This window comes from Lissotriton helveticus, chromosome 1_1 (genome assembly GCF_964261635.1).
Source record: "Lissotriton helveticus chromosome 1_1, aLisHel1.1, whole genome shotgun sequence".
In the NCBI taxonomy this organism is placed as follows: domain Eukaryota; kingdom Metazoa; phylum Chordata; class Amphibia; order Caudata; family Salamandridae; genus Lissotriton; species Lissotriton helveticus.
The window spans coordinates 1606153182-1606172424 of NC_136057.1; the positions used below are offsets into that span (position 1 = coordinate 1606153182).

The following is a 19243-nucleotide window of genomic DNA, read 5'->3' on the forward strand; positions in this document are numbered from 1 at the left end:
CAAACAGAGACGATTGAAGATGGAGAGAGATGCCACAAAAGAAAAGATGCGAACACTTACACAAAAGGGCGTAACTTATGATAAAGAAAAACAGGAGACAGGTTATAGAACGTGAAGATAGGAGATTTCGGTTGCACATTGATAAGTCTTATGTATCTAAGGAGGATGGAGATACTTTTATGGATGCCTTGTTGGATACTCGGCCTCCGCCACCATATGTCCCAAAATGAGTCTATCCCGTTATTCCCCATCAGCAACAACAGGCACCAGGTACATCCGCCCCTACAGTTGTCATACCTACTGCTCCAGTTAGTGTGCCCCTTGCTTTTTCTCTTCCATTACACTCTCTAACTGCTATAATACCTACCACTCCTGTCCCAGAAATTCATCCTCCATCGTCCTTAATTACTGACACACCAGTGCGCGGCTCGGGAGATAGAGATCTCACTGGACTTAGAGAACGGTCAAGTCCGTTAATGCCATCTGGGGTGGGAGATAGAGAGAAGAATGAGGTAGAGGACCAGGCAATCAAGTAGGCTCACAACCCAATTTATAGTCTCACAGATATCTGACAGGTAATGCATGACTATGAACCCTTTCTGCAACAACATGTCCTCAAACATTTGTCCTCCGCCCTGATTAACCTTTGGAGCATACAGATTTAAATGGAAGCACCCAACATATTATTTGAGATTAATGAAGGTGCTTATGTAGATAGTTTGGAGTTGGCCCCTTTGTATAGAAACATTTCCACATTGTTGACTTATAGAAATAGATTGCATGATAAGAACCCCACCAAAATAACTCAATTTCCAATGCAAGAAGTACATCCAGTTTATCATCCGAAAATTCCTGCAATAACCGATCAGCATGGGACGTTTACCAGGCAGGCTGTGCTGGCCCGCTTTCAGGAACAATGGGTTTATAGACCATGGAAGAGAAGTGAGGTTTTAGCCCTTAAGGCTACGTTACCTGACCCTAGGAAAAATCCTACTGCTTACTAGCATGCCCGAAATGCATTGGGAAATGTTCCGGTGAACCTTGTATTTAAGAAAAATCACACACTGGATTTTGACAGTGGAGCAAATATAATTGAACAATTGACTATATGTGATCATGAAGAGAATGATCATTAAAGACTGGAATTAAAGACTTTCTTGTGGAACTTTTTGCTCCAAAAATCGTTTATTGGATCAAAAACTCTTTTAGTTTTATTTCAGCTGTGCACAGAGGGTAAACCCCTATGCAGAGGTTGCTTCAGCATTAGTTCTTGTTCACGACGCTGTTAGGAACAGACAGCGATACCTCTGTAGCACGCTACAATCCGAGTAGCTTTCTCAAACTTATATTATAAGGCTGTGCGAGTCCCTTCTACGTTGGTACTATAAAGAATTGTCATAGGCTGCTACCTCTACTGTGATGACCCTTGCTGACATTGAGGTGATTTTTGGTTTACTTGTTCCTGTTGATATTTGGCGGCAAGTACATACCTAAACTCATGTTGCCGAGTTAGGTGGAACGTGGGAAGCGATAAAAGGTTGGGACAGAGATAGGAAGCCAGGATATAAACCATGTGCCGAGTTACTTGCTTTGCCCGGCCGTATAATAGAATACATGCATACTCTTATTCAGCCCAAGAAAGTTAGTTGGGATAGATTGACTGCCTGTTGGCAGAAGAATGACAAGAGTGTGCTTGATTTCTTCACTAGAGTAATGAAACAACTGGTCCGTGACTGCTTTAGAGAAGAATAAATTATAATTTATCATGTGTGTGTAGCTTAAATAAGTCAAACATTGGTAAAAAATACCAAAAATAAATGCAACAACATACCCTGCTGTCTAAGATAGCATTGTTCCAAACGTACAGTCAATGTACAACACAAAAGCGCCAAAGAATTGTTTAAGTTCAGTATATTTAATTTCATATACTTGAAACAGATCAAAATTAATTTGACAAAAGGAAGGTACAAAGGTTGCTCAAAAGAAGAGAGAAGAATGGGTGTGCTCATGATGGGTAGGGAAAAGTGAATGGTCACAAATATACATTTTTACACCTTTGGCAATGGACTGGTAAAGAGACTAGTACAGAGAGGCCTGTCCCAAACATTTATAAAAAAGTTTGTAATTTGTTTTCATTTTTTTAATACTTTTTGTAAATGTATAAATGCAACATCATGCGAAGGGGATGGGATGTGATACAGGCCGTTAGTGGGTGGGATGCGTCGACATTTTGACTCGGCTTGTGCACACAGGGTGACTTCAACCTTCGCTGCGAGTCTTCTTCAGGACAATGAGTTGGGGCGGGGGAAACCTAGCGGTTCTCGAGAAAGAATCAAGTGACGATATAGTACTGACCTAATCCTGGTGCCACACAGGCATCTCAGGTACAACACTGGAGGTTGAGTACTTATTGGCTCTCTGAGGGTTTTCTGTGGAAACCCAAATCTAAAATTAGTATGCATATATATCTGCAATGTGGCGCAAGGTATGTGGTTACTCTAATTATGCACTCACCCAAAAGTAGTGATCTGAAATCCACTCATGAGGGCCCACCTTGTGAAGTTCTCACTGGTATTTAAAACAGTAAATGAGTTATGACATGGTCATCAGACAATTCAATTAATCTGTCAAGACCTGCAAGTAAAGGGGATAGAACGAAAATTAATAAAGATTAAAAGCTGCCAAAGTAACGCATGTCGTTTTGGCACTGAATTCAAAATTTTACCTTGAAAGAAAAACTGGGTGTCACACGCCTCGTAGAATCCCTTCTGCCAAGTTCAAGTGCAAGGTTGAACTGGCAGAAGGCTTCCATTTATATGCAGAAGGCAGGGAAACGTGCACGTTGCACGTTCAAGCCTCGTGCATCAATCAAGGAGCTCAGAGTTCAAGGGAGCCCAAAGGTCAAGTTCAAAGGCCCGGGTGGATGCCAGAGAATACAATTCTTTAGTGTCATTAAAGAAATACAGGCAATTGTAAGGAGGTGCACATCTATACAGTGATAGCTGTAAAAAACACGGAGCAAGCCCAGAGGTCAAGTTCAAAGGCCCGGGTTGGATGCCAGAGAATACATTTCTTTAGTATCATTAAAGCGATACCAACAAATATAAGGAGATGCACATATATACAGTGATAGCTGTAAATTGACATGCTACCGGCAAGAGACTATGTTACAATCTCAATTAGAGATATATACATGTGCATGCAAGGAGGTCTAATCTGCAGGATTTTACATATGTGTGCTTGCTACCTTACCTACAGAGGAATGAAGGATACTATGGTCTACTCAATGTGGCAATTAATCATAGGGGATTCCTATTCGTTGGGGTGTGCATATATGTGATGTAACATTGGAGAAGCTAAGGTTTTTTTTGTGTAGGAGAATTGTTCACCAAAACTCGAGGATACATATTTGTGCATGTATAAAGGTTCAATTTGTGATGACAGTCACAAGTCAAAGTACATATTAACAAAAAAAGGGGGTGTATATTGTGGAAAAGTAAATTTTGCCATGTTCTGTGTCCCTACGTGTCATCCATCATATGTTATGTGTGCATGATTAAATATGCATATGCATTCCCTATGTTCGATTAATGACGCAATTACAGTTGTGTCCACCTCTAGTATGCCAGTTTCCAGTTCTCGTGAATACTACGAATATCAGGCCTATGTAAAGCTACGTTGCCACGTTTCTCAGTGTGCACGTTATTCTATTGAAAAATCCCCGTTTCTAGGCCTCAAAAGGGCCCGGACACCAGATTCAGCTCCTGTCTCCTGAAGCCTCGCTGAGGAGCGATACAGCCCCCACCTGTATCCTCGACCCTTCACTTACTTCCTGCCTTGCAGTGCCCGGCTCACCCTGGCTCTGCCTCTGAGTCTGCCAAGAATATGTTATGATTCCAGTTATCAGTTCAGTCCTCCTTCTCTGCATTCCTAAAGCTACTGAATCGCATCGATAGTTTCCGTCATTGTCTAGCCTTCACGTCTCCACGTTAGAGAAATACTGCATTTAATGGTCATTTAATATTCTTCACCACGCACTACATGTAGAATAATGCATGGTCCAGTCTTAGAATCAAGTTAGCCTTTCCCCTCCTGACTTCTAGTTTATATCGACATGTTCTCTAAACATCAGATACTAGATACTGTTTAGGTACATGTCGCCCTGACTCTCCAGACTTCAGTCTCTGCTCCTAGCACAGAGTTCATAGCCCCCAGCTTCTCTTAGTAACACGTCATTGCCAGTTTGCGCGCACCATCAGGTTAGAGGTCCCGGCTCCTCAGGTAGCCCCCTCCATGGTTTCCGCCCCATTCATGACATATTCTGTTACGTTTGCATCACATGTCTATGTATACGCCCTGTTACACCTCTTTTCACCCTTATCTTTCGCGACTGCTACGCGTCACGCCTTTTGCTCCACCCACTGCTACGCCTATTGCAATGTAATGCTATGTGTTTGCGTTATGTATATATGCTCACGCACTGTTATTAAGAAGTTGTTCCCCTTGTCCCGATCCTGTCCCCGGCAGCGCTGCTGGGCCTAGCCATCCTATTCCTGTGCAGGTTGTCCTGTTCCTGTCCTTTATGCTGTAATAAACCTGCAAACTCCTACTACCTCGAATCTTGACTCTTATTTATTGAGCTATCTGTTATTCATTTATTCATTCAAAAATAGGGTATTATTTATTTATTTACCACATAATGGCGCCCGAACAGGGACTTGCCCTTTCCCCACGCGTCGGTGAAGCCACGCCGACCCCCTGACCCTCTGCAGTCGTGACGGAACTCTTCTGCGCACCGGCAGATATTTCTGCTTCAAGTATCCCTCAGGCCCACGGAGGAGACGGAGGAGGCGGTCCAGCATCCAGACGAGACGGTGGAGGAACGCGGCGAGTCCCGACCAGAGCCCAAGCCGAGAGTCCAAGGTCCGAGGTATCCGGAGGCCCACCCGTAACAGAAGTCCGAAGTTCGTCCGTCCGACGTCGAGGCATTCCAGTCCAGTCTGAGGCCTTCCGTTCTTGCTGCCCGGTGAGTACCGTTACTGGGGTAGTATCTAGACAGGGTCAATTTAATTGACTCTGGTCCGTGGGTTGGTGGTACACAGACCCACAAACGAAGTGTCCACTTCGGTGGATGCGGGTCCTGACGTGTCTCTTTATGAGACCGGTAAGTTTCGTACTGTTTTAGCAGTGCATCTAGTTCCTGTTCTAGTCAGTTCTGTTCTCGAGAAAAATCATGTATTCTGTGTTCCGTATTCCAGGTAGTATTCTGTTCGAACTGTTATTTTTAAATGTTCTTCATGTATTTTAATGTCGTGGTATGAATGGGGAATAAGTATCGTGTTCATTGTGTATTGTATTGTGTCTAGATTACAGTCCAGTCATGCCCTTGTTTTCTAAGTTACGCCAGTTAAAAACTAGAAAGGGTCTGCTGGAAGCAGCAGTTCCTGTCCCGCCTAGGGACAGTCCAGGTCATTTTATGTATCAGAAGCATGGCATAAGCGCTATACTGTATCTAGATTTATGGGTAGAGTATACCAAACAGTTAGAAGAAAAGTACCGATGGCCCGTATCGGGTACATGGGATGCCGAGTGCATCATGCGAGTAGAAGAGGCATTATGGAAAAAGAAAGCCAGACAGTCACAGAAAGATGCCATCGAGTTATGGCGCAAAGAAGCTCATAAAAGAACTGAAAAAGAAATCAGAAAGTCAGAATTAAGTAGAGAATCCTTGGAACGAGTCCAAGAAAAAGAACTAATCGAGATAGGTGAACAAGTCAAAGCCGAACAGTCAGACAGACAGAGGCATGCCCTTATTAGGGGTATGTATCCTCTCCTTGCCGAGGGCTTGCCAAAAGCGACCCCAGAGGCATCCAGTAATTTCCCGCCACCATTAGTTCCGACCAAGCTACGTCACAAACAGACCGCAGCTGATATTTTTATTTCGTCCTATTTGGACGACACAGTCCCAGAATATGCAAATACTGTTCGCGCTCCGCCAGTCCCTGTAAATCAGGCACTTCCCGCTCCTCCAGACACCGGAGTACCTGTTACGGTACCCCCGGTCCAGCCCGCCATACAAGTCCAGCCTACATTTCCATTTCCCACTCTGCCAGGACGAAGAGCCTCAGTAGACGACTCTAGTTTAGGGGCCGCAGGGGGAGGTACTCCTCAAACCCCGCCGCCACACAAGCGTTTAACGACAGCCGAATTACATATACAAGCATCACAGCGTACGCCCAGACATCAGACTGTAGCAGAAATAAGAAAATCCCTTGCCGAATGCGGCTATGATCCAGTCCCAGGCGAGGATAATATGGTTTTATATTCATTCCGCGTAAGAAAGGTGGCCGAGTATCTAGTCACCTTACCGAATATGAAAGAAGATCTAGACAGAATATATCGTTTCATCCGTACAGGGGATGATCCAGAAAGCATTGGCGAGGCCATGTCTCAAAGGAAAGCTGAGACCCAGCTCATGATATTAAAGTTTCTGATCAATTGTCTAATAAGAGAACAAGATTACCCGTCTAAAGATCCGGCTGAAATGAAAACCCTGACAAGGTGGAGTGATAATATAGCCGAGGGTAAGCACAAGACCGTCGGTGCTATGGAGAGTATGTACAAGAAAATCCGTAAAGAAATAATAAAGTTACACGAACAGCGTAAAGCAGCACAAGTAAGCGAGAAAGAAAGTAACTCTGATCCTGAAGAGTTAGACGACGAGAATCCCGACAGAATAGCGTATGTAGGAAAATCTAGATTTCCAGATCGCCATTTACGCCTAGAACACAAGTCAACTTTCCATCATCCAGCACCAGAACAAGGTTCTCTAGAACAAGTGTTTCAAGCTACCGATCACATTCTGAAATCACGAATCGGTTACAGTGAGTTGAGTACCATGCATGAACAAGAACTAGTCCGATCAGCAGTCCGATGGATTACTGATTCTACCACTTTTCCAGATGAAATAGTGGCACAAATGTTTCTGAAAATGCCCCCAGCCGAGCAACGACTGGCGGGTATGTATATGATTCAGCACCTCATTACATTGTATGAGGGTCAGCACTCTGATCCAGGCCCGTTACGTGATATCCTGAACGAGTTACTCCAGTATAGATGGAAAGGTTTAGGTACCGACTTAATTAGTATCATTCTAGAACAGCGTCACAAATATAGAACGTTTCTGAACCCGCGTTTTGTTCATGTCTCACCCCCCGAAAGTAAACCATTTTATATGGAGAGACAGAATCCGTTACGAGAAGTCCACCCAGTTAGAGGAACGGGTGGCGAACTAGAACGAGTGTTTGTTTACACTCCGATTACAAAGATGGAACTCCTAGAGATGAAGAAATTAATTCCCTGTCATGATAAAGATCCAGCAGGGTTCCATAGAGAATTAAAAGACATGCTCCGTATGGGAGAATACACGTATCCAGATATAATTAAAATGTTAAAGGTTCTGCTGCCCGCAGGGGTGTATGAAAAGCTCAAGGAAAAAGAATGGGAGGTGGGAGAGAAAAAGATCGATTGGGCAGTTCTAGAAGCTGAAGACAAGGCACGAGTACCAGGTACCGGTCTTGGAGCGAAATGTAAAGAATTACCAGAATTATTAATACAAGTTTTACCTAGATTATTGACAACTAGAAAAGAAGACTGGGATGCAATCTCAGCCTGTAAACAGAAACAAGACGAAGATATTAGTGATTTTTATTCTAGATTTGAGAAATGTTTTAGCATCAACAGTGGCCTCAAGACAAGTAGTGAGTCATACCCTCACCTTTTTGTTACTAAATTAGTCGAGAATTCAAGTCCACAAATTAAAAATCGAGTTTTGAAAGTCGAAAGTACCTGGCAAGCTAATACCCCGTCCCAGATGTTGCAGATGCTCCAATACCACCAGAATAGGATCAGGGAAGAACAAGAACACGAGAGAAAACGTATGAAAGACACGAAAATGAAAGTACTAGTTGCACAATCTGTTCCTCAAGACAGTCAGAAGAGGGGTCTGAATCAAGCCAGTCATCCTGCAGCTCCCGTTAAAGGGAACTGCAATTATTGTAAACAGCCAGGTCATTTTATAAACGAGTGTGCAGTTCTGAAACACAACATAGCTACTGGTAAGACTAAAGAAAGACCACGTCCGCCTAGACAAGAACAAGTTTCACAGACTCCTCAGCCACAGAATGCACCACAGACAGTTACCGCACCGCAGCCCATCGCTGCAACACAGCACGTTACACAGCAGATGTACCAGTATGCACAGTCTGAGTATCCAGAGTACCAACAGTATTCATGAAACAGCCTAGAGAGGGAGGTAGGCTTGCCTCTCATCGAGATACCTGTAGATCAAGAAGGTCCCTATGTTCACAGTCAAGTATTAGGGAAAGACAGAAAGTTTTTGATTGATACAGGGGCAAGTAGGACCACAATTAGTCACGCCGAAGTTCCAGGGGCTCCACTCTCAGGCTCAAGAAATGTTTCCCTTGGATTTTCAGGAAAGCCCATTGTAAATGAAATATCAAAGCCAGTTACTCTAGAAGTAGGTCCATTGTCCCGCACTACTGATCTGTTACTTACTAAGTCATGTCCAGAAAACCTATTAGGCATTAAAACACTGAAAGAGTTAGGTGCAGTTATATGCTGTTCCCCAGAGGGAATACGATTGTTCCTACGTGACTTTAAGGGTCACTATGTATTACGAGATTTTGATCCCAGATTGTCTAATGTCCCGCAGCATCTATGGGCGCAAGGTCCAACTGATGTTGGTTATATGCAAATCACACCCTATTGTGTGACTCTCAAGTCAGGTGTAGTGTTACCACGAATCAGACAGTACAGATTGCCACCTGAGGCTGTAGCAGCCTTATCCAAAATTATTGACGAGCTCATGGCTCAAGGAGTGGTTGTAGAAACTGACTCCAATGTATGCAATTCTCCGATCATTCCAGTCATGAAACGTACTGATCCAAATGCACCCCCAGTATATCGATTAGTGATTGACCTACGAGAACTTAATAAATGTATTATTCCTCAGTACCCAGTCGTTCCAGATATCTCTTCCCTATTGACAGCCATTGATTCCGAAGCCACGTTCTTTACTGTAATCGACCTCAAGAACGCGTTTTTCAGTGTCCCTATTCATCCAGACAGCCAGTTCCTTTTCGGATTTTGTTTAAATGGAAGGAGCTATATGTTCACACGCGCTCCTCAAGGTTTCACAGAAAGCCCTAGCATTTACAGTCAAGCACTTAAGAGACAACTAGACAACATTCACATGCCAACTGACACTGCCCTGCTCCAGTATGTCGATGATCTCCTGATCACAGCCCGTTCTGAACGTGCTTGCGAGCGAGCATCCCTTACAGTCTTGTATTTCCTAGCCGAGATGGGGCACAAGGTGTCCCCTTCTAAGCTTCAATTCTGTGTCCAGCAAGTGGTCTACTTAGGACACTTACTGTCCAAGAGGGGTAGGCAGTTGACACCAGACCGTATCCAGTTAATAGCGAGTCTTCCTCAGCCCAAGACCCAGAAGGAGGTACGTGCTTTTATCGGCCTTACTTCTTACTGCAGACAATGGATTCCTCAGTATGCATTTCTAGCCAAGCCACTGATACAGTTAACGACACAGGAGGCAGCCGTATCGACTGTCCTCCCTTGGACATCTGAACATACACTTAGCTTCAATGAGTTAAAGAAAGCCCTATGCCAAGCTCCAGTTCTAGCGACACCGAACTACAGTAAGCCTTTTACACTTTTCGTCACTGAACGCGAAGGTACAGCATTATCTGTTCTCACACAAGATCAAGCAGGACAATACAAGCCCTGTGCTTATTTTTCGAGCACATTAGATCCTGTAGCCCAGGCTCTGCCTGCGTGCCTCAAGTCAGTTGCAGCCACAGCACTAGCTATCAGACAAAGTGATTCCATAGTCTTAGGACATTCCTTGACAGTACAAGTTCCACATTCCGTGGAAGTTCTTTTAAACCGAACACAGACTCAGCACTTGACAATTGCACGTTTAACAGGTTATGAATTGACACTGTTCCAGCCACACATAGAAATCAGACGCTGCAACATCCTGAACCCTGCTACACTGTTACCATCAGTTACTCCGAATTCGGCCACACATGACTGTGTGGAAGTAGTTAACATTATGACCAAGCCAAGACAAGATCTGACAGATATTCCGTTACCAGACCCCGACCTGACACTTTATGTGGATGGTTCATGTATGAGAACAAGTACAGGAGAACTAGTCGCCGCGTATGCAGTGACTACTGACACTGAAGTTATTGAAACACACCGTATCGACACCCTGTCCGCTCAAGCAGCAGAGCTAGTTGCTCTGACACAAGCCTGCATACACGCCAAGAACTTGAAAGTTAATGTTTACACAGATTCACGCTACGCATTTGGAGTTGTACACGACTTCGGAGTGCTCTGGCAAGAGAGAGGTTTCATGACTTCTCATGGAACCAAGATTCAGCATGGTCTCCTTATTCAAGCTCTGTTAGATGCCATACATTTACCGACATCTATCGCTATCATGAAGTGCAAAGCACATACGAAAGTTACTGACACCATTTCTCAAGGTAACGATCTAGCAGATCGCACAGCCAAGCTTACAGCACAGACTCTAGACATTCCAGTTAACATGACACACACTCCAGATCCGATTACATGTATGACAGTTAAGGACCCTACACAAGATGTCATAGATATACAGTTACATGCTACTCCCGAAGAAATCAAGAAATGGTCCGAACAAGGAGGGGTCCAGACAGATCAAGGATGGTTAACGAAGGGTAGAGCCACATGGTTTCTCCCCGACTCTATGGTTCAAGTCATTATTAATACCGCACATAGTCCAGCACATTTAGGAGAAAAAGCTATGTTAGACAGTATCCAGAACATCTGGTTCAACAAGCATTTACGAGCTGCAGCCAAGCAGAAAGTCCGTACCTGTATGATATGTTGTCAGTTTAATCCAGGTAAAAGTGTCCCGGTGGAACAAGGGGGATTCCAGCCCCCTGACCACCCTTTTGAAGTCCTCCAGATGGATTATATCCAGATGGAGCGATGTCGAGGTTTCAAGTATGTCCTTGTAGTTGTATGCGCTTTGTCCAGGTGGACAGAAGCATATCCAGTTCCAGATTACACCGCCGCGACCACTGCCAAGCAGTTGGTTCGTGAGTTCTTCCCCCGTTATGGACTCCCTAGAGTCGTATATTCTGACAACGGCCAGCCATTCTCATCTGAGTTGATGAAGCATGTTTCCCTTTTGTTAGGGTACCAGTGGAAGTTCCATTGTGTACGCCATCCTGAAGCAGCCGGTCTCGTAGAGAGACATAACCAGACTCTGAAAATCCGAATCGCCAAAGTATGTAAAGAGAAAGGTGTGGACTGGCTAGTAGCTCTGCCAGTCGCTTTATTTTATATGCGCATGGTCGCACATTCCAGATCAGGTCTGTCCCCGTATGAGGTCGTTTTCGGCCACCCCCCTAACATGTGGGGTACTCCTAGACCCCGAAGTATTACCGATGTTTCAAGTAATATGCTGACAGATTACCTAGCTTCCTTGATGTCTGCCCTCAACTCTTGTCGTTCACAGGTTGCCGCCGCATTTCCAGACAATACCGAGGTGGCACCGCATGAAATCGTTCCAGGATCCATGGTCCTTGTCCGGAATTTTGACCGCTCAAGTCCGCTGGAGCCACGCTGGAAGGAGCCCCGACAGGTCCTCCTCGCCACCCGTACAGCCGTGAAGTTGGAGGGTCGCAAAGGCTGGGTGCACCTTTCACATATAAAAAAGTTTTATGGACTGAAACCCGTCTCAAAGAACATTTCCCAGGATTTGAAGGATTGCCAAAATATTGTTCTCAAGGACTGTCCCGCAAAAGACATTGCTACAAACCCTCCCCTGTTAGAGAAAACTACGCAACAGGAGTATAAGTTGAAACTCCGGTCTAGTAAAATAAGTCAGCCAGTTTGATTGTCTAAGTCCTCCCCTAGGTGAAACGGTTAGACTGTTTCTGACATGTATAAAATAGACCCCCATAGTGAGAGAGTTAGTCAAAACTCAATTCGATGTATCGTTTTTCTATGTTTCATATTGTTTCTCAGCATTATGATTTCCTGCACTAGTTACGCATTTTACCTGTGTTTCCCAGTTCTTCATGTAAATAAGTCTGCTAATGCTACAGTAGAGCACACGTTTAGTGATCTGCCTCCTCATGAACTCTCTTACCGCCTCGCTATGAAAAATAATTCTTTCATCCGCATGTTACATTACTCACATCAGACCAGCAATGCCACAAATTGCTGGGTGTGTGGTCGACTCCCCCCTTTCCAGATACCGAAGGGAGTTCTGCCACTTTTTCCTTATCCTTTTTCACATAATGGTTCGTGTGGAGCATGGTCCACGTTAACGTCATCCTCAACAGATATGTCTTTTCTTAACAGTACATGTTTTCCAGACAAGCAAGGTCTCCCCCACAGAACCGGGTTAGATCTAGAAAATGAAGTGTATAATTTAGGTAACTATTCTTCGAATTTCATGGTCCTGAATGTTCAGTCTGATACTACTCCAGACTTACCTGCTATTTCAGTATTACCAGTTAAAGGCGAATTATGTGTCCGAAATAATGGTTCCGTACACGTAGGACATAGTGATTGTACTACTATTGTCAAGTATAGTGACAGTGGGAAATCCATTTTCAAAGCTTCACGTCATTCATATTTTATTTGTGGTCAAACTGCATATGTTCGTCTGCCCCTCGATTGGGAGGGAACCTGTTACATTGCCTTCCTACTGCCACCAGTTTTCCTAGCCCCACCTGATTATCATAGAAACACACATCTAGTACACATTAGACATAGAAGGGAGTCCCCAATTGTCGATTATACTGAAACTGCTCTAGAACAGTATACAGATTTCAACAGAGGTTTCTTTTTCTTTATAGGACCTATCCAGAATAGTAAGCTAATCCGTAGGTTAACCAGAACCCTCGAAGCTGTAGTAAATGAGACTGCCTCTGCTCTAGGTAATTTAACTGAAGAGCAATCTGCTATGAGATTTGTCGTTTTACAGAATCGTCTCGTCCTTGACGTCATACTGGCCGATAGGGGCGGGGCCTGTAGAGTCATCGGATCTAGTTGCTGCATTTTCATTCCAAATAACGCGCCGTCTGTTTATTCAGCTATAACCAGACTCCATAAGATTGCCCATCTGTTACACCAAGATCCAGGCACCTGGACATGGTCCGGTTGGTTCTGGAATATAATTTCCGCCTGGGGGTGGAAAGTCTTGTCCTTTCTAGGTATTGCAGTAGCGATCATATTCAGCTGCTGCCTCTGTATACAATGTGGCCCTGCGATTTGCGGCATTTGTGCTACCTCTTGTATTCCTAGTCCCAAGCCCCGTTCTAAATCCCGTTCCAGGATAATTCGAGACGAGCAAATGATACTGTATGAAATGATAGATGGTATCATGAATATTGATGTTTCCTGATGGAAACGTAGTGACAAGGAGGGAATGTGGAAAAGTAAATTTTGCCATGTTCTGTGTCCCTACGTGTCATCCATCATATGTTATGTGTGCATGATTAAATATGCATATGCATTCCCTATGTTCGATTAATGACGCAATTACAGTTGTGTCCACCTCTAGTATGCCAGTTTCCAGTTCTCGTGAATACTACGAATATCAGGCCTATGTAAAGCTACGTTGCCACGTTTCTCAGTGTGCACGTTATTCTATTGAAAAATCCCCGTTTCTAGGCCTCAAAAGGGCCCGGACACCAGATTCAGCTCCTGTCTCCTGAAGCCTCGCTGAGGAGCGATACAGCCCCCACCTGTATCCTCGACCCTTCACTTACTTCCTGCCTTGCAGTGCCCGGCTCACCCTGGCTCTGCCTCTGAGTCTGCCAAGAATATGTTATGATTCCAGTTATCAGTTCAGTCCTCCTTCTCTGCATTCCTAAAGCTACTGAATCGCATCGATAGTTTCCGTCATTGTCTAGCCTTCACGTCTCCACGTTAGAGAAATACTGCATTTAATGGTCATTTAATATTCTTCACCACGCACTACATGTAGAATAATGCATGGTCCAGTCTTAGAATCAAGTTAGCCTTTCCCCTCCTGACTTCTAGTTTATATCGACATGTTCTCTAAACATCAGATACTAGATACTGTTTAGGTACATGTCGCCCTGACTCTCCAGACTTCAGTCTCTGCTCCTAGCACAGAGTTCATAGCCCCCAGCTTCTCTTAGTAACACGTCATTGCCAGTTTGCGCGCACCATCAGGTTAGAGGTCCCGGCTCCTCAGGTAGCCCCCTCCATGGTTTCCGCCCCATTCATGACATATTCTGTTACGTTTGCATCACATGTCTATGTATACGCCCTGTTACACCTCTTTTCACCCTTATCTTTCGCGACTGCTACGCGTCACGCCTTTTGCTCCACCCACTGCTACGCCTATTGCAATGTAATGCTATGTGTTTGCGTTATGTATATATGCTCACGCACTGTTATTAAGAAGTTGTTCCCCTTGTCCCGATCCTGTCCCCGGCAGCGCTGCTGGGCCTAGCCATCCTATTCCTGTGCAGGTTGTCCTGTTCCTGTCCTTTATGCTGTAATAAACCTGCAAACTCCTACTACCTCGAATCTTGACTCTTATTTATTGAGCTATCTGTTATTCATTTATTCATTCAAAAATAGGGTATTATTTATTTATTTACCACAATATACATGGTGCCATGGATGCATACATATATTACTAATCATATTTACAAGCGGTGTATATACATAGAGTGCATACATATATTATTATTCATATTTACAAGCGGTGTATATGCATAGAGTGACAAGGGATCTAATGCATTCTGCCTATTTACAAACTATAAGGTAGGTGCTAGGTAGCAATGTAGCCTGCCTATATACATCCTAATAGCTATATGTGCAGTGTCTGAATGCGCAGGTCTAAGGACCGAGGTCCTGGTAGGGGATGTTTAGCCAACACTCAAAGTAGCCGCCTGTCTGGCTATCTCCTCGTATTCGTTCAACCCCCTAAATGCAGTATCAAATGTATGAATCCATTTACACTCACGGTAGTTCAGGGTATTGAAGAAATTCCCACCCCTTGGGTTCCTGTGGACTTTTTCTATCACCCACCATTTTAGGCTCTCTGCCGAGTGCCCAAAGGTGGTAAAGTGTTCTACCAGTGGGGCACCTTGTACCCCACATCGTATTCTACTACAGTGTTGTAAGAGACGGGTTTTGACCTCCTGCGTTGTTTGCGCCCAATATATAAAAAGTTACAGGGGCATGAGATGTCATATATAACCCCCGAGGAGTTACAATTCGTGTGATCCCTCATTGTGTACGTGTAGTCATTATATTTGAAATTCTTGATCTCCTTGGTCATTGGGCAGGCTTTTGCAGCTCCCACACTTAAAATGACCCTTGATGGGGGTGATGTTCCATAGTGGTAAATGGACATTGTTGGGTTTGGGTGGAAGTAAAGATTTCACCAAGAAGTCCCTGAGGCTTTTCTCTTTTCTAAAGGCAAGCATGGGGGGATTTGGTATACCCAGATTGTCAGCAACCAGGTGTCAGTGTTTGTTCACAGTTTTCCGAATGTCATTGCTCTTGGTGCAATAGGTCGTGACACAAGTTAATTGATCCTGTGTCTGGGAGGTTTTGTTTTTAGGTTCCAGAAGATACTCCCTGTGACTGAACCAGGCCCTCTTATGTGCCTTCTTGAGGAGCCTGGCAGGATAGCCATGTTCAGTCAACCGACCCAAAAGGTCAGCAGACTCCATGAAGTAATCTTCTTTCTTAATACAGTTACACCTAACCCTTGACAATTGCCCAAAGGGCAAATTGTCCCTGAGGCTGGGTGGGTGATGACTCGAGTATCTCAAAAGAGTGCTACGTTCACTTGTCTTCCTATACAAGGTGGTGTGAAGCCTACCCTCTTCTGCCTTGATGGTGATGTCTAAGAAGTGTATTTCTTCCTTGTTGTGTTCTAAGGAAAACTGTATGGTATTTAGCCAAGTGTGGAAAGACCTAAGATGGGTCTCTGTCCCTCACCAGATAATCACCGCATCATCTATATATCTTCGCCACATTTTGATGTGTTCACTAAATGGGTTGGTTTAATTGAATATAATTGAGTGTTTATAGGCATCCATGAAGATGATGGCTAAATTGGGAGCATAGCCACACCCTTCGTTTGGAAGTAGTAGTCATTTTGGAAGACGAAAAAGTTATTTGTCGTTGCTATTTCCAGTAATCTAAGAATGAATTCAGAGGAAACTTGGGTAGGTCTGGCCCTTTTGTCTAAGGCTGCTCTCATGACATCTAGAGCTGCCCCCTGGGGGATTCTCGTATATAACGAGGTTATGTCCATGGTGACAAGTATTCTTCACTAGGTTTGAGGAAACGTTTTGGGATTACAGTTGACAGGTTATGTCTACGGAGGGAGGAGTCCGTTTATTTGTTGATAGGTTTGTTATTAATCTCCTCCCCAAAATAATGTCATCTGAGAGCACTTGGTCCACGTCTTCTCCCTCTGTGATCTTAAATATGGCCCAATATTATGAGCATAGGGATAATGAAGAGAAAGGTTAAAAATGATGAAAAAGCATAAAGATTTGAAGACCAAGGCATTATTGCAACAAGCGTATCGTGGTAACACCAGGGGGCGGGGACCCCAACAAGAGCTTCCTCATACTAGACAGCCGCCAGCTACACCTATGGAGCAGAATCAGTGTGTATTTTAAGGAGGAAGGTCACTGGCACAGCCAGTGACCCGTACTTCTGCAAAAAGTTTAGTCCACTTAAGGACGAGGTTCCGGAAAAAGGGGTCGCCAATACTGAAACTTCAAAAGGGATACCTTGTGTCCATGATGGGCCAGATATAACAATAATTTTACTGTACTATCATTACAACCTTGTTCTGTGTCAGAAGCAACTAACAAATCATCGACATATTGGATCAATACATTACCGTGGAGTAGTGTGGCTCACTGGTTAGAGGCGGCAGACCCGGGAGCAGAAGTCGGCCCGGGTCCAGGGTTCAATTCCCGACGCGGCAGGGTCGTGGACCTTGGTCAGCGGACTTGATAATTCTCGCTTCGTTGCTTACTCTAATCAGGGCTTCCACTCGGCAACTCTGGGCATTAGCTTGCCTAATCTCCACAACGGCCCCATCAATTCCGGGGATGCCTGGCTCCACCTTGGGGACTCCCAGCAGGGACCATCCCACAGGGAAAGCCAGGACGGGTTCCCCAGAGTTATACAGCGCCAGGAGACCTATGGACGGGTAGCAGTGCGCTTTACAAGCTCAAATACATTTACATTTACATTTTACAAGTGAGCAGGGAGTCATACAGCAGGTATTTGTTTGGGTTTACATTAGCTGGCAAAAGCTTTCTCTTCTGTTGCGCTCCTCAAGGCTATACCGAAAGTCCTAGTATTTATAGCCAAGCACTGAAAGGTCAGTTGAATTCACTCTCACTTTCTCCAGGTAATGTATTGATCCAATATGTCGATGATTTGTTAGTTGCTTCTGACACAGAACAAGGTTGTAATGATAGTACAGTAACATTATTGTTATATCTGGCCCATCATGGACACAAGGTATCCCTTTTGAAGTTTCAGTATTGTCGACAGGAGGTCACCTATTTAGGCCACCTACTGTCGAAGGAGGGTAGAATGTTAACGCCAAAACGCAATAGTACCATCGTTAAAATGCACCATCCGAAAACTCAAAAAGATGTGCGCGCTTTCATTGGCATTACTTCTTAATGTCATCAGTGGATCCCGAACTACTCTTTATTAATCAAACCTTTGCTTGCATTAACAATGAAATAAGTGCATGAGCGTTTGCCTTGGACGCCTGATTGTCAGCATTCTTTTGGACAACTTAAAACTGCGCTTTGCTCTGCTCCAGTTTTAGGCACGTCTAACTGTTAGAAACCTTTTGTGCTTTATGTCCAAGAGATGGCTGATTGTGCCCTTTCTGTCATGACTCAAAGATTTGGTGATATACAGAGACGTTGTGCTTATCTTTCTGCTGTGCTTGACCCTGGCGCACAAGCCCTCCCAAGCTGTCTGCGAGTGGTCGCGGCTGTGATGACTTCAATCAGACAATCGGCTGGACTCATACTTGATACTGACCTCACAGTTATGGTACCCACACTTTTGAACAAAACGGGGACACAGCACATCACCAGTGCACCTCTTACTGGTTATGAACTGACATTGTTTGCTAAGCAAATTACGATTAAAAGATGTACCACTCTGAATCCAGCCACGCTACTGCCCTTCCTTTCCAAAAGCGATGCAGTCGACAAGCATGACTGTATTTTTCAAACAGAGGAAGAGACGAAGGGACGGGTAGACCTGACTGATCTTCCCTTATCTGAGCTCCAAGGGAAACTATATGTCAATGGCTCTTGTTTTAAATTACCAAATGGCACAACTACTGCAGCTTATGCTATTACTACTTTGTGCATGGTAGTGAAACATCACGAGTCCCTTATCAGTCCGCCCAGGCAGCAGAAGTTGTTGCTCCTATACGAGCTTGCGAATTGAGCAAGGGTTTGGTTGTCAATATCTACACAGACAGCCAATACGCATTTGGGGTCGCACATAATTGTAGGCGATTGTTGGCAGAGAGAGGGTTCCTTACTTCTCATGGCACTAATATACAACACGGATATCTTATACTGCGGTTATTATCTGCTTTAACACTGTCTAAGAAGATGGTGATTATCAAGTGCAGCGACAGATCATATAGGTAGAGGGATGATGTAAGTAGAGGGAATGCAGTTGCAGATCAGACAGCCAAGGAAACTGCTCAAAGCAAGATGAAAAGAATGTTTGTTGCAGGTCCGGCTAGATGAGTTCCTGAGAACACCATGTTTGAAAATACGGTTGAGAGTGTGAAAGAGATACAAAGTGAGGCAACGGTAGAAGAACTAGCGATATGGAAGGAAACTATGGCACAATTAAATGATGAAGGGTGTTGGATTGACAAGTCTGGAGAACAGAAATGGATGTTACCTGATGCATATGTGCTCCCTGTGGTTACTATGGCTAATGGACCAGCTCATATTAGTGCAAAAGGTATTTGTAAATTATTGGCTCCGGTTAGGTGCAACGATAATATTTCTGAAACGGCTACACATTTAGTAAAAAATTGTATGAGTTGCATGATGCAGAATCCAGGGAA

General features: G+C 44.2%; 1 protein-coding gene across 2 annotated transcripts in view; it reads right to left on the minus strand.

Moving 5' to 3' along the window:
* The window catches only part of ATP5MC2 (ATP synthase membrane subunit c locus 2), a 152992-nt gene that overhangs the window by 84469 nt on the left and 49280 nt on the right, over positions 1-19243 (minus strand). The window contains exon 1 of one of the 2 annotated variants that reach the window (XM_078687978.1): positions 368-411. The exons of the other annotated variant lie outside the window; for it this stretch is intronic. Coding sequence (XP_078544104.1) covers positions 368-396 — 29 coding nt within the window. The 5' untranslated portion in view covers positions 397-411. Of the gene's footprint in view, positions 1-367; positions 412-19243 lie in introns of those variants that run through there. 2 annotated transcript variants of the gene reach the window in all.